We start from the raw sequence: 15185 nt of genomic DNA on the forward strand, positions 1-15185 counted from the left end.
GGCCCATTAATTTCCGGAACATTTATTTCTATTGTCTGGACCCAAATATATGAACCGTCTCACACAAAAGTCGGACGTTTAAATTGATCATGAGCTCATTTACACCGGCCAAAAATAATCACCTTGAATCGTTTGAAATCGACAGGGTCAGCAATATTTCCATCAAATTACTACAACAGTACTTCAGTCCTTTTCTGAGCCATTTTCGTTTCGCTGAAAGTGTGATTCCTGAATCCTTATAATTCCGTCATTGTGTAGAATTCAGCTCATCCGCAGAAACCTTATATTTCTGATGTGGAACTTGACCCTGACAATTAAAAATACAACAGTGTGGTAGTGACGCAAGCTATATAATTCTCTGAGATTTACAACGATAGCCGAGTCCGTGGCCTCTTTTAGCAGGTTCTCACACTTCCTCAATAAGGGCAAGCGAGCATCATGCGATTTATAAGATAAACGAGCTCGTCACATAATCACGAGAAGGCTTTGATCGGTGCAAATCCCACTGGTTATCACTATGAAGCCAGCAAAGAATTTGCACTTTGACAACAGTTACCAACCGATGTTATCAGTCTTATCAATCTGATCAATTTTCGTTGCGCGCCAAAATTGAAAATCTTGGCACCAAAGCTTTCACAATCAGTCCAATAACATCTTACAATCTTCACTTATGCATCCGTATCCAAGTAGCTCCAAGTTAACGTTTTCTAAGCTTCCCATAGAGGGGTGGTGAATGGTAACTAAGTGCGAGATTTTGCGAGACTGCGCGACTGGCGTGTCTGAAACATTTTGACTTTTTAAATCGCGAGACCGAGTAACAAGCTTGTAAACTAATCGGGTTCCACACATTCTTATTAGCCTTTCATAAAATCGAGACCCCGAGATAGCTTTGTAAAAATATGGAGACTGCGAGACGCACATAACCGCTGAAAAATAGAGACTGCAAGACCCGTGAAATTCGACGACAATTTTGCGAGATCTAAGGACCATTCGCCATTCGTAATGCGATATTTATTCCCTAATGCAATTACTGCCTACTCAGTGATGATATAGTCAAAAGTTTTACCTCTTGTAGCCATGACAGAAGCTTTCATTTTCTGATATCATCAATTCCAACTTTTCATTGTCAAGTGCACTACTGCCTTTTGAACTCTACCAGACTCAATTGAGAGAAGTTGACAGACCATAAACAACTATGTCTCCATATTTCTTGAAAAGCTGCTCCAAATTATATTTTGGCCCACGCAAAAAAGTAGCTTGGAATTCAGAGAATTGCTGAATCAAGTCAGTCATTATCAAGTCACTTAACTTGCCTAAAAAAGAGGAAGAAAAAGCGAGATAATATGTATCATCTCATTTTTGTCAACTGTTCATTTGGGCAATTTAAGGGTTCAAACGGCCGAAGGACGAGATCGGTGTTCCACTCGACGGGTCGTGTGCAGTGCGCTAAAAAGTATCTGGTGCTAAAAATTTACTTGAGAAGCGCAGCTGACAAGTGAATACAATTTAAAATAACTACAAGAATGTTTATACGTGTTGTATGTATCAACAGAACCCAGTGATAAGCATCGACACGAACTGAGTGGGGTAAACATTCGACGGATGCTTTTTTCTCGTATTCGAACGACATGGGACGTTTTTTTGCATACTTATCTGTAATTTCAACGTAACGTATGGGTGACTTTTCTACGCTTCAGCAAGCAGTTAAGAGTAGCTAATTATTCAAAAACAAAAGAAGTTTTCCATCGACACTTATAATATCAATTCATTCTTCTCGTGTATAACTTAAAGTATACAATGTGGCGAAAAATCAAAGCGCGCTGTTGTTCATACATCAACAACTTGTAGAGTACTAGTTGGAAATTAACAAACATTAATATCATGTGCGCGTATCATTGTGCTGAAAAGAAGCAAATAAGCCTTGCCTTCTCATTCTGACCTTGCTGATTTCAAACGATTACATTGTCTTTTACAACACGGTGAGCTTGAGTGTTAAATTACGCGAATAACTTTCGCGGCTCACTGGAAGTTTTTCCTTCGTGGTTGTAAAATACATGCAAACACATGTACAGAGAGTAAGGACTAAGCAAATTGAGCAAACGGAACGAAATGAATGGCTTTTCGGGCGCCCGAGCCGAGTGGAAGGTGTTCGTTGTATCCTTAATAGAAGACGACGTTACGACCATCGAGAAGAAAAGGCGCGAAAAATGCGACAAAAGCAAAACAATCACGACCGATATGCTTTTAATGAGTTTACAAGATAGCTTTGAACACAAGGCGGTGATTTCCTTAACGTTCCAATTTAACAGACAACAGTTTTATTGAGCATGCAAACCATACAAGTGCCTTTCATTCCAGCTTTTCCGCGCTACTTCGTCCCAGTATGACATCTAACAGATATCGCGTTTTTGACATCAGCGCCAAATTCAAAAATTCTATAAAAGTAACCTTTGTTCCGCTCGGTATAAAAGAGCCTGCGCCGCAATTGAATCTCTGATATGCGATCAGCTTCCAACAGGTAAACGCGGCGGAACACTGATCCAGTGAAGGGAGATTTGAAACGATCTTCTCATACCACAATGGCACATTTAGGACTGTTTGTTGTTCTTCTTGTCTTGGAAAGCATCACCGCGAAATACAGTAAGTACAATGTTTATTTATCGCTTTACATTGATTTTCGTTTCAAATTTCGTGAATTTGGTCAAAATTTTGCATAGTGTTCACTGTCGTTACGCGGTCTTCCCGCCAATTCGTACAACGGTTCTCGTACTATGATTCTAGCGCGTTTTTTCAAACGCGATTTAACTCATGAAACCATTTCAATACTTTTAGCGCTTGACGTAAGGCGCAATGCAAGAAATACTGGCTGATTTATTTTTTTTTTGTATCTTTGCTTTTTGTTGCCTGATTCTAAAGATTTGCTCAGTCCACCGCGCACGCTAGATTGATTCAACCAATTTCTAAAATAGGGGAAAATGTGACTACAACGTAGATTCTTCGCATTAAATGAACAAACGAGATCTTGAAATTCATTTCAAAATAATTCCATTAATTTTGTGTCCAAAATTATTTTGAAAATATCCTTTTAGTTAGGTCATGTTTAAATCGTCACTAAAAATTTTGCGGTGGTGGGGTATTAATGGGCGCGATTTATTTAATCAGATTTCTCAATTTTACGAGTTATTGGTTACGAGCGTTAATTGCGCACAAATGATAACAGTAACACACAGTTATATTAGAAATTATGGAGATAGAACGTTGAAAACAAACAAGTCGCTAAAATAAATAATCATGACATCAACTGACCCACAATACCAAAGGTGGATAGTCTGAGTTAATTCTTCTGCGTCCCGCGTCGCGTCTCTCCTGGTGACTGTCAGACGACACTGGGCTAAAATTCCGACAGAGGATACTTCGCGAGTAAACAACAACAGGAAGTTTTGCCCAGGAAGATGAATTTCAGCGCCTCAAATTTATAAAATTTAACATGTGCAGGAGTTCTGCCATTGTTTTCTGTAGCACGTGACTGAAATGCTAAGAGGCTAAGGACAAAGTCACTCCATCCCAACCGAATTAGCCAGCCGACACCCTGGCACGCCAAAGGATAAAAAAGAAGAATTAAAATCAAAGAATTAATCTTATTATAGAAAGTTCTAAGAGTCTGGAGGGTAAACAACGGTGGCGTTGGGATAAAAACAAAAAAATTTAAGGGAGCTTGCGCGTCGTCGTTATGGTTTTCAAAGGATAAAGTTCAAATCTATTCTCGGCATGTTAGCTTAAAGCCAAATATTACCCTCATGGTCCGGCGCAACCGGATGGCGTATAAAAATTAACGGAATTATAGCGGAACTCTTTCTATTTGAGGCTTTTTTTAGCAGCGTTAGCGGAATGTTCAGTATTCGTCGAGTTTTCAAAATCCCCGCACCTCCGTTAAATAAAGATACCCGTTGAATTGTGCCGCACCCAATTACTTGATAAGGAAATGATGTCCATCAGAATTTTCCTAATGTGGCCTACTCCCTAGCTATAGTTAATCTCGACGACACTGTTAAACGGTTTATCCCAGATCGCGATTATATAATAGCTGTTAAACGGCTAAAGTGGTTACGGACAGGACCGGCGTGAATGGGACATGCGACACCGTTTACCGTAAACATGCATGACAGAGAAGCCTTGTGCGTGAGCTGAGTCACGCTATCGATCCAGAAGTCACGCCATCGAACCAAAACGACCTCACACCAATGTCCCAGTAACTTTCAATATATCTTTAGATCGAAAACCTTTTTGCTGCCAAAGCCGACCTAAACAACCGTTTGCCACGCAGCGCATTTAATAACAGAGTGGAAATGCGAGGTCAAACACAACAAAACCATTGCAACTCGATCGTGACTTTTTTTCGGTTTTAGTAAACGAATCTGTTTTTATAGTTCGTACCCACGCTAGCATGCCATGATTTATTTTCAAGCTGAAATAACAAGGATTAAACACACAAGAAAAAAATGAAAGCTTTCACAAAAATATAATCAAGTGTTGTTTCGCGTTTGGTATCTTCAAAATGCTTCATGCTCAGCTCGCAGAAAAAAAAAGAGAGAAACAAACGGAGAAACAAGCATGTCAACCGACTTCTAAGTAATCTGAAATGAAAATAATGAAATATTTTACTCACTCTGAAGGCTATATGTGTGCTGCCAGGTCACGGTGTCAAAGTGAAATGCCACTTTTTTCAGCACAGGAAACCACTTAAAAACAAAGTAATAAGAACAAATAAAGAGTAAAATATCATGAAGATTAGTGGCTATATGCTAAGCAACACACTATTTTTCATCGCTTAATTCAGCTGTCAAAATAACTATTAGAGTCTGGATGGGTTTTCACTGACAGCTTAGAAAGGACGCACTTTTTAAAGTGCCTATGAAGTAAAAAATAATTCCTGCTTATTTGAAAGCAGGAAAGAAGAATGGCGTTTTACTTTCTGGAATATCTTTTTTTGTTTTAGAGATATTCACGTTTTTGTATTATGCAAATCAGGAAAGTGATGACGTCATAGGTGGTTCCTCTAAAACAGCACAACACTCAATCGAGAATAACTCTAGAAATATTAAGGCAGTGTTCTTCAAACTTGGCAACAGCAATGTACATCACAAAAGAAACAGACACCTACTATGCTGTTGCCATGGCAACACTCTTGGCTCCAGTCTCTTTCTGTGAAAAACCAAATATCTCCATTTGCAACCTTTTAAAGCGGGACGGAGAGTCTTGCTCGGAACACGCATGGTTCCCATGTTGTCTTAACTCTTCCCAATAGATTGTTGGGAGTGGATGATCCTTGTTTAAGATAAAATCTGGGAATTTCAGTCTTAATTAAAACAGAACCGGCGGCATAACTGTTGTCATGGCAATGGCACGACGGGTGTCATTATGTTTCTTTTGTGATGTACATTTCTGGTGCCAAGTTTAAAGAACAGCGCTTTAATATTTTTAGAGTTATTCTCGATTGAGTGTTGTGCTGTTTTAGTGGAACCACCTATGACGTCATCACTTTCTTTACAAAAACGTAAATATCTCTCAAACGAAAAAAGATATTCCAAAAAGGAAAACGCCATTCTTCTCTACTTTGAAAAGCCTTTCAAATAAGCAGTAATTATTTTTTACTTCATAGGCACTTTAACTTATGACTGAGATCTGCAAAATTCACTGATAGCTGAGAGATCAAGGCTGAAATTATAACTGATCTGAAAAATCACCAAAAACTCTACTTGTGTTTCTTAACATCAGTAGTGATGTCTTTGCCCTTGAATTTTTTTCTACAGTTCTACCAGATCTTCCACGTGATGCTCCACAGAGTGTGTTTGATGACCTCCCATTTGACAATAAAGAAATGCATATTTCAGAGCTAACACCGCTGGCTGAGATCAAGCGCATGTTCGAAATTCTGGACCAGATGTCCGTCCGTGCTCACGTGTCAGACGATTCTCACGGTCCAGTAGCCTGGTACGAGCCACAACAGGACGAGCTTCTATACGATGATGGAAGTAAGTTTTTTAAACATTTGAAAAGAAGTTTTGATTTTAAGTCAGTTAGAACGTTCAAAGTTTTAAACTTTTTAAACATCAGTGCGCGAAGCACTATATTCAGTGGTGATATTGTGGTACGCAATAAACAGAAATGTAGCCTGCGAACAGACTCTCTAGCCCAAACCTCCAACGCATTTCCCCCTCGGGCACCTCACTCTCATCCAGGTCCTTCTCGACCCTTCCAGCCGTGATCGGACCCTTCTAGCTGGAGACTGTTCACAGGCTAACAGAAATGTTTATTATTGTTATCATAATGTTCATTCTAAACTTACTGTGAGCGTATGCTTGTTACATTATGAAGATCTGTCTGAAGTTTCCCGACTGCAAAAGATGGCGCAAAATTTAAATTGGACGTAACTTTAAACTTAAACTGGCCATTCGGCAGGAACCAAGGGCCACAGTTATCCGCCAAATCGTCAGAAAAAAAGCGCGAACAATCGTAAGGAAGACTGACTCCAAAATCTGTCACGCCATCAGGGCATAATAAGGACAAGCCAGTCGCGTAGTGAAGCTCTCGTCAGCTATTCATCTTCTTCAATATTCACACACCAATGGTACACCCAGGCTTGTTTCTGGGAATTGACTTGTCAGGAGTTCGTTCATGTCAGCCTAAGGATACACTTCTCTCCTGGCAGAATGTTTCGACAGGTTTCCGAAATGTCAACGGTTCGTGGACAACGGACAGTGTTGGGAAGAAAGGTTCAGAGCATGGGTGAAATCGAGATGCAGAAAAACGTGTGGATTCTGTGGTAAGTCAGCCAGCCAGCCGGCCAGTCAGTCAGTCAGTCAGTCGGTCAGTGAGTGAGTGAGTCAGTCAGTGAGTGAGTCAGTGAGTCAGTGAGTGAGTCAGTGAGTCAGTGAGTCAGTCAATCAGTCAGTCAGTCAGTCTGTCAGTTGGGACTGCTTAGGACTGACTCAGTCCCAAGCGTAAGGCTAAAAGGTTTACCTTACAAGCACTGTAAATCGAAAGGACATAGTTTGAGTTTATCCTCCTTATCTTCCTTCGCCCTAAAATGAGGAATCTAGTGATTGCACTTAACCTTGTGCGTGTCGCAAGCAAAAAAAAGCCAACTGAATATTTCTCTCTCTCTCTCTGTCTCCATAAAACAGAAGAGAATTGCTGGGACACCAAATATGGCTGTTGTCCGGACAGCAAAACTGCTGCTGATGGGCCAGCGAAAGCTGGCTGTGGTGGTAGGTTCATTTAATTAAACACAAGCGATAATATCCTCGTCGAAAGAGCTAAGCAAGTCATACGACCTGCTGAGAAAGCCTGTGCGGATACGCCGCGCTGAGAAGAGCCGGAATAAGTGCACCTCAGCGGATCGCACGCAACATGCACACGAGTTATAAGCTGGATACGGCCGTGTGTCAAACTGCTGATTGTGTGGTCAAGTTGAGCAACGCATCTGAGATATTCCAATCATCCTGCTTTTAAAACGTACCTCGTAAAATACCGTGCAGTAGTACGCAACTATACGTTGAATAATCTCTACATTCAAGTCAGTCGTCCCTTTAATTTTTCTCAGCAACTCTGTTGTTTTTCATAGCCTGTTTATAAAAATGTTAGCATTACAGACACGAAAAGCGTGCAGGAGGTCTGTAGTTTATTGACTGTGATGTCGTCGTCCCTTTTATTTATTATTTTTTTTAGTGACTATTTAATCGACTGATCGATTTATTAACGGAACTAATGACTGAGGAACTGATAGATTAATTGATTAATTAACTGATTGACTGATTTGATCGGTTTTTTTTCTTTTTCTAATTTTAGTGAAGTTATGCGTCGACCTTCAAGACTGTGAAAAGGTCAAAGATAAGTGCGTCAACAAGTCGGTTTGGTTCAAAAATAACTGTGCTTATACTTGCAGGTTCTGCAGTAAGTGTATACCAATGAATTTAAAAAGTGAAAGAAAAAATCTTGGAAATTGCGAGGGATCGATATAGGCACAATCCTTAACTGTCGAATAGCTCAGTGACAGTACAATTAAAGGGGCGCTTTTACGGTTTGGCGCATGTGCAAGCTTTTATCGTTGGAGTGTTCGATTCCATTGTTCTCACAACAAGCAAATGCGAACTTATGAATCTGGCAGGAAATTGTTCTTTGGCGATCAGCCGCTGAGATACATGTGGCTCAGCAAGAACGCGATAAACGATGCACATTCGCTGAAACCTTGAAGCTATCGCCTAATCGCTTTAATTCGCGAGAAACCCTAGCAGTCTTTAATATTAAATTGGGCAGCCCCCTCCCCCATGATCAGAAATCAACTGAATGCGATCATAATCATAAGCTTCGTTGACAAATGGTATTGTCCCTAAAGCTTACTAGCCAGGTAACACATAGCCAAGTAAAACAGACTTTTCTCCTAGCTCGCCAGTTTCTAAAGATATGACATTGGACTTCAGGCATCGTGTGGTGTCTCTGGTTAATTTAAATGACATTGTTATATACTTAGCTGGCCCGGGTTGTTCGAAAGATGGATAACTCTATCCAACGGATTAAATCACTACCCAGCGGATAGCGTGGTTTGTTTTGTTAACACTCATTCACTGGATAGCGATTTATCCGGTGGATAGCGTTATCCAGCCTTCGAACGACTGGGCCCATTTCTCGAAAGCCCCGGAAACTTTTCGAGCCCGCAAAGCCATTTTTAGATAATCTGTACCTAAAAACCGAGAATGGAATACGCCTGAAACTCCTTATATGAGGAGAACCTCTGTTCGTATTAAGAATATGTGAAAAAAACAGCTATGCAACCATACGGTTAGAGATTTTGCTCTGGATTTCCGGGTGCGAAAACTCTTCGGGACCTTCGAGAAACGGGCCCCTGGGGTTTAGCTGAATCTAAAGCGCGCTGTTACTGGCTGATTTATGGTCACCTGGTAATGGATAAATCTGAATGTCGCCCGCTCTCCTACTTACCAGAGATGACTTTGATTCGGGGGTAGTTCGTCTTACCTAATTACTTTACATTAAACTCTAGCTATTTTTTATATAACAAAACACTTAATTAGTCCCTTAGGAAACAGTCAAAACGGCCTTGACGTAGGCATAAACACAAGCGCAAGTACAAGCACAAGGATCAAAATTTTTCTTTTTCTTGTGCTTGCGCTTTTGCTCGCCTTTGCACTGCAACAAGTGAAAACGAAATACCGTTCAGGCATAACACAAGCACAAGGATATTTACAACACGTGGTTAAGTTTGGCCAATGAAAACATTGGATCCAGATTACCTCGCACCTAGGTTGGGATGATTTTGCTTGTGCTTGTGTTTGCGTCGAATTTCGTTTTAACTTGAGTAATTCCTATTGCTTGCGTTTGTACTTGCGCTTGTGCCTGCGCTCGCTAGTGAAAACCAGGCTTTACGTAATTCAGTTATTCATTTATCACACCAGAGGCGCCAAATCCCAAAGCAGACTGCGAGGCTCGCGATCCTAGGCCTCTGTACGGGTGTTGTTGGAATGGAGACGAAGCAATGGGCTGGAATGGCCAGGGCTGCCTGCGTACGTATCTATTGGTTTCATTCTCTTTGTGTATAGTTAATAGAGGGGAATGGTTATGAAGCCCGGCAAACATCAAAGGAGCAAACAAAGATGCCAAGATTTATGTTGGAAGGTCCACGATCGTGCACAATCTTTTGTTTTGCGCTCATACACTATAAATGAATTACGTAGCCAATACATTTCTATTGGTTAGTTCCTCCGACAGTAGTAACTGAACAACTTTTGTGTTTTGTGCACGGTCAAGGCCCAATATAAGGAACAAAAACCTACAACAAACAACTTTGTCGAGTTTCATAACCATTCCCCTCTATTAACTATGCTTTGTGATAGCCACTTTTGGATATATGTATGGATTATTGACCAAGTGTGAGGTCAAGATAGCTGGATATTGGCCAAGGTCTTTTTCTGCGTGTTTATGGACCGAGACGGAGTCGAGGTCCATAAACTCGCCAAAAAGAACGAGGCCAATATCCAGCCATCTTGACCGAACAAGCTTGGTATATTATATGCCTTTCGGGGAAATTTTTCTTGCGGGACACGGCGGGCAGTCCCGAGCGGGCAAGGTAGCTCCATCTTGCCCGCTCGGGTAGCCAATCACAGCGCAGGATTTGATTCATCTTACCTGCTCACGGAGCTAGCCATATAATAATTACTTTTATTTTTTTGTCTGAGGACAAGAGGGTACATGTTTACCAAAATGAGGGTCTAAAAGAACCTATAGCTCCAGGTTTTAGGGCCACAAAGAGAGCTATTCAGAGATTCGGTGCTCATTTGGGCTCCAAACTACAAAGATTGTTCTCAGTACTTCACACCAACTAAGTGAAAGTGTCAGGGCTTCCGGAAACAGGCGTTAATTTTCTCCGTCCGCTCTAAGATTACAGGGTCCACTGTTGATTAAAAAATGAATTTATAAATTTAATCTACGAATCTCGCTATCTACTAGATTCACTCAGTTTGTCTATCACAATTAGAGCTGCAATAGCTATAATCTTGAATGCTACACATCTTTTCAAACAACTTGTGCCCTCAAATTTCGCACTCGAATTTAATTCAGTTAATAAAATTGCCTTAGTAATGGTTTAGAATACATCATCCTCAAATATTTTCCATTTCTTAACAGCTTGCGAGGACCTGTATGTGAGAGCATGCAATCTGTTTGGCAAATGTGATTCTCCCTTTTATAATGTGAGGAAATTTGTCGATATTCACTGTCCGAAGACATGCGGAAGATGTGGTAAGTAAAACGTCAAAAACGTATCTGCAACTAGTTCATAGCCGCATCAAGATGGATTAACTTTTTACACTCCGGGGCAGTTCTAAATTGAGTGTCATAAAACCAAAACCAAAGTAATCACTCTAGCCAATCATAAAGGACACAGACAATACAATGAACCAATCAAAACTCGAAGCAATTACATGTAGCTGACGCAAAGCGCGGGAAAACGAGGGCGAGCGAGTCATGACTGGTTTTGGTTTTACTTCTGATTGGATGATAAAGTGGCGCGAGTTATTTAAGGCAATCGCGTTCCGTAGCTGATGCAGAACTATTTACTTTTCGTCACTCGAATGAAAACCACTTTACAACAAAAATGTTTAAGCGGATAAATTTTCGTCCTAACAAGTGCCCGAATTTTTTTCAATCCGCACAAAAACGTGGTCAGAACTTTTTGTAGTAGGGAAAGGATACTCAGTTTAGTACATTTATCAATAGTTCGATTATCAACTTCAAACTGGATGACTGGGACGTAAAATTCCCCGGTTCCGCTTTTTCAGGCTCTAAGCTTGTTTCGTTGCCATGTTCATGATCAATAAGTTATTTTCGAAATGCCATGGCAAGGGAAAATAATGAAATAACGTTTTCGATCTTCCTGAATGGAAAGAGCCGAGTCGTTTGTAGTGTTTCAAGAAAAAAAATGTCGAGAACCAACGTTCGAAACACGAAAAAATAGTCCAAAAGAATTCTTGCCGCAGTTTGTCGTCCGAAAATTATAAATTCATTCATCCTCGTGTTGAAGTAGCTGGCTCGAGGCTCTCTGTTGTGAAAGAGACGGACAAATGGCAAACCCGCACAAAAAGACAAAAGATTGAGGTCTTTTATCCGTTTTGCCGTTGCCGTTTCTGCCATTAACGTTTTTCCTCACAATGCCATAGCCTGGTACCTTCCACACTTTGCGAAACATTACTTAACAGAAGTGCAAGAACAGAACACATTTGAGAGAAAAGTTAACAAATCATAGGTCATCATAGTAAGAATGGAAATGAAAACACCAGGCTTGCGTTTTTCAAGTTTGACTTGAATTTCTTTAAACGTTTTCAGCAGAGTGGAATTTGCTGTACAAAGTGCTTTCTGTCACTAATGTGGACATGCACGTCGTTTATTTCTTTTGAAGGTGAGTGCGTTGATAAACAGTTGACATCAAAGTGTGAGAAGTGGGAAAGACAAGGCTTGTGTATGACTTCTGGGGACTGGAAGCAGTATATGGAAGAACACTGTGCGAAGACGTGCCTCTTCTGCGAGTCCAGCGGTAAGTAACACTTAAGCATGCGCGAATTCACTTACATCAACATCTACATCTCTCATTAAGAAATCAGCTTATCTGTAAGACGTTCTTTATGAAAAGAAACATTAACAACAGAATATTCTTAAACAATTAAACTCGACGGAATCCATTAGGCATCTTCAGTGCAATGTCTGCTTCAAAAACAGACATGGTTGCTTAAATACCTTATGCATCACGTTGTTAATGCCTTGGTCTTTTAATCGTACTAGTGTATGTGGTTGTTTTTTAAAAGAAGCTGAAGGCGCTTACAAGCAATTGTCGCTGTAGAAAGTACAAAACGAGAAAACATTGGATTTCTTCTTTCAGTGTCTATCGATTTACAAAATGTTCTCGGGAAATAAATTTAGGTCTGGCTTCAGTTTGTTTAATGACAGAAGTGTGGCAGCTCTCGTAAGCTTGTAATTCTCCAGGGCTGTTGTTTTTTCTATTGTCCTCTCAAATGGTATCAGGCCATTCATGTGAGACCTTACGAGAGCTGTTACCCGACTCTCTAATGATCGTCTATTTGCCTTACGAAGTGGTAAAATCAATTTAAATTACTTTTTTTTAAAGATTGTTATTGAAAATATTTTATTTTTATTTCTAGGAAATGTGGGCGTGAGGTCAATTCTGGGGCTGTAAAGAGTTTAGGTGTGACAACCATAACGCTTGTGAAGAACAAGTTTTATAACATGACCAACGCTGTGTAAAATATTACTCAAATTCTCTCAGCAGAGCCTCTGCATGAAGTAATTTAGCGCCACCCGCTGGTTACTTAGTTTCATATCTTACAGTATCCACAGTTATGTTGGATAAATATATAACCTTACAGACAGAGTGGTTTTTAAAATGACTGATGATAAAGCCAAAACCAAAGACATCACAGGTGACCGAACACAACGAGATTAAAACGAGATGAGCCAATCAGAGCTCGAAGAAAACGTGTGCAACCGGCGCCAAGCGCGGGAAAACGTAATGGAGACAAGTCACTGTTTATTAGTCATACAGCTTGTTATCTTCCACTGAGCGGTTAAAGCATGTTTAAGAAGATTTGGACCAAAGACTAAGCTAAGCAAACAAGAAACCAGGAGGCATATACAAAATTACTTTTGACAGTCGATCACAAACGGCCGCTCTAATTATGTTACAACTAGCAATCAGCAAATGCCATAAAAAAGAATAGCAGCCATGTTTCCTAGCGTTTTGTTCCAAAGTATTCAAGGAAACCACTATAAATATGTATCTGAGGAAACGAAAATAGCGGCCATATTTCCTAGTGTTTTGGTCGAAAGTTTCCAAGGAAGCGACTAGAAAGACGTATCTGAGGAAACGTTGTTCCATAGATGTAGTGGAATATTCTTGTAAGACAGTATTTAATTTTGTAAAGCCTTAACTTTTAAAGGGCTGATAGTAAGTTTACGATCGCTTGATGTCCTCCGATTTGGAATAAAACTGAACACAGTGACTTGAACCCTTGCTGCAAAAGTGTTGCCACAACGTTGTCTTAACATCGTGTTACATTTAAACTAACAGCTATCGAACTTCTGAAGAAAAGCCCTAGGAGTCTTCATAAGCTTCTTTCATCTTGTAGAGGAGGACAGAAGTGGGGTAAGAACCCCCGGACGGGGCGGGAACTATACGGGATTCGGGAGACAAATGGGCGGGACTTAGAGTATCCAAAGTAGAGGGTAACGGGGGGAAATATCGAAACTTTTTACAACATTGCGTACACTCTTTTTATAAGGATATATTTTATAAGAATATCGAGGTTGAAATTTGCGAAATCAAAAGAATATTTTATGAATAGACTCGAGGCTAAGATTTTGAAAAGAATATAATTTTGTGTGTAGAATATTTGTAACCACATTTATATGATTACAAAAATAGCCAAAAAACACCAGTAGCCGTATGTTCGATGTTAGTAGCATTTCTGCAAGATCTCGTATGTGTCACATCAGGCTTTATTGCCTGCAATCTGGCTCAAAAATTACTTCAACGCCTCTAGACACAAAACACTTGTAATAGTGATACCCCAATACATTCTTAAACAGAAATGTTATATTTTTAGCCTGAATTCGGCAGAAAAAATAAGAATATTCAGCCTAGGTCAGAAAAAGCAATATTCATATTTAAAAAAATGGTGATAACAGTATTATAAATTAATTTAAGCCAAAAAAGTACAGAAAGTAAAGCAACATGACGTTTCGACGACTTCATGTCATCATTAAAATGAAACAATTAAAAGTAACTGCAAGGCATACTTGTAGAAATTAGGATATGAGGAAAAAAATAGTAAAGGTGACATGAAAGCATTCAGGTAAAAGGTTTCATACGAATGCAATCCGTTTGCGTGTTCTGTTTCGTCTTTTGTTCTTAATCCACAGCATTTCAAAGATCAAACATTCGAGTTTGCCACGGCATTTGTATTTGACAGTTGTCAGTTAAAATTCCCTTGCTCGTGTCTTTCACATTGCAAGGTCAACTTTTGGCGGTTTGTCAGACCACCTTGCTGTTCAGTGTGCGTAAGCTCAAGTTTACGTTCCAAGCAATCTTTCAAGGCAAGACCAAAGTGAAACGAGGGAGGTCTAAGAATTTTCCATTTCTCCTTGCCAACGGACAGATCAGTATGTGCCTGTTCTGAATGCGATTTCAGGGTTTATGCCAACCTCGTTTCCAAGCTCTTTCCTTTTCCCGCCCCTTGGAAAGAGGTTGGGTTGATGCATCAAGACAATACATGTTCCATTGAACGAATTTCCTTTCTCTCATCACTTTCCTGCGTGACAATGTCTTCAACACTGCAAGCACAATTATAAATTAGCCGTCGATGAACCTTGGAAATAATTTTTATTTTGGTTTACATACGGTAAATAAGACTTCCTTAGAAACAGTATTGAGGTTAGTTTTTACAAAATGTTTAAGACTGTTTCTAATCAACAAAGCCGTGTTTTCAAAGTAGCCCCATTTTTTACAAAATACGCAAAATTGTGTCTAAGTAAACAAAACCCTTTTCTTTCCCAACTAGTAAAATTTCGAACTGTTCTTAAGTTTTTAACAAAGCCTTTTCCTT

At 39.9% G+C, this 15185-nt stretch overlaps 1 protein-coding gene across 1 annotated transcript; it reads left to right on the forward strand.

The window, feature by feature from the left end:
* Positions 1-2019: 2019 nt before the first annotated feature.
* Positions 2020-13990, forward strand: LOC145463251 (uncharacterized). Its single transcript, XM_081446988.1, has 9 exons — positions 2020-2640; positions 5811-6032; positions 6710-6823; positions 7185-7268; positions 7849-7953; positions 9471-9578; positions 10699-10812; positions 11969-12103; positions 12726-13990. Exons 1-9 carry the CDS (start codon positions 2580-2582, stop codon positions 12758-12760), a joined length of 978 nt encoding a protein of 325 aa, XP_081303114.1. The 5' UTR covers positions 2020-2579; the 3' UTR covers positions 12761-13990.
* The last annotated feature ends 1195 nt before the right edge of the window (positions 13991-15185 follow it).

The sequence above is a fragment of the Orbicella franksi genome, chromosome 12 (assembly GCF_964199315.1).
Source record: "Orbicella franksi chromosome 12, jaOrbFran1.1, whole genome shotgun sequence".
In the NCBI taxonomy this organism is placed as follows: domain Eukaryota; kingdom Metazoa; phylum Cnidaria; class Anthozoa; order Scleractinia; family Merulinidae; genus Orbicella; species Orbicella franksi.

Coding starts and splice junctions, on each gene's coding strand:
- LOC145463251 (XM_081446988.1), top strand. CDS start 2,580: ATGGCACATTTAGGACTGTTTGTTGTTCTTCTTGTCTTGGAAAGCATC. Junction 6,033..6,709: donor GCTTCTATACGATGATGGAA/GTAAGTTTTTTA, acceptor CTCTCCTGGCAG/AATGTTTCGACAGGTTTCCG. Junction 7,954..9,470: donor TTATACTTGCAGGTTCTGCA/GTAAGTGTATAC, acceptor TTATCACACCAG/AGGCGCCAAATCCCAAAGCA.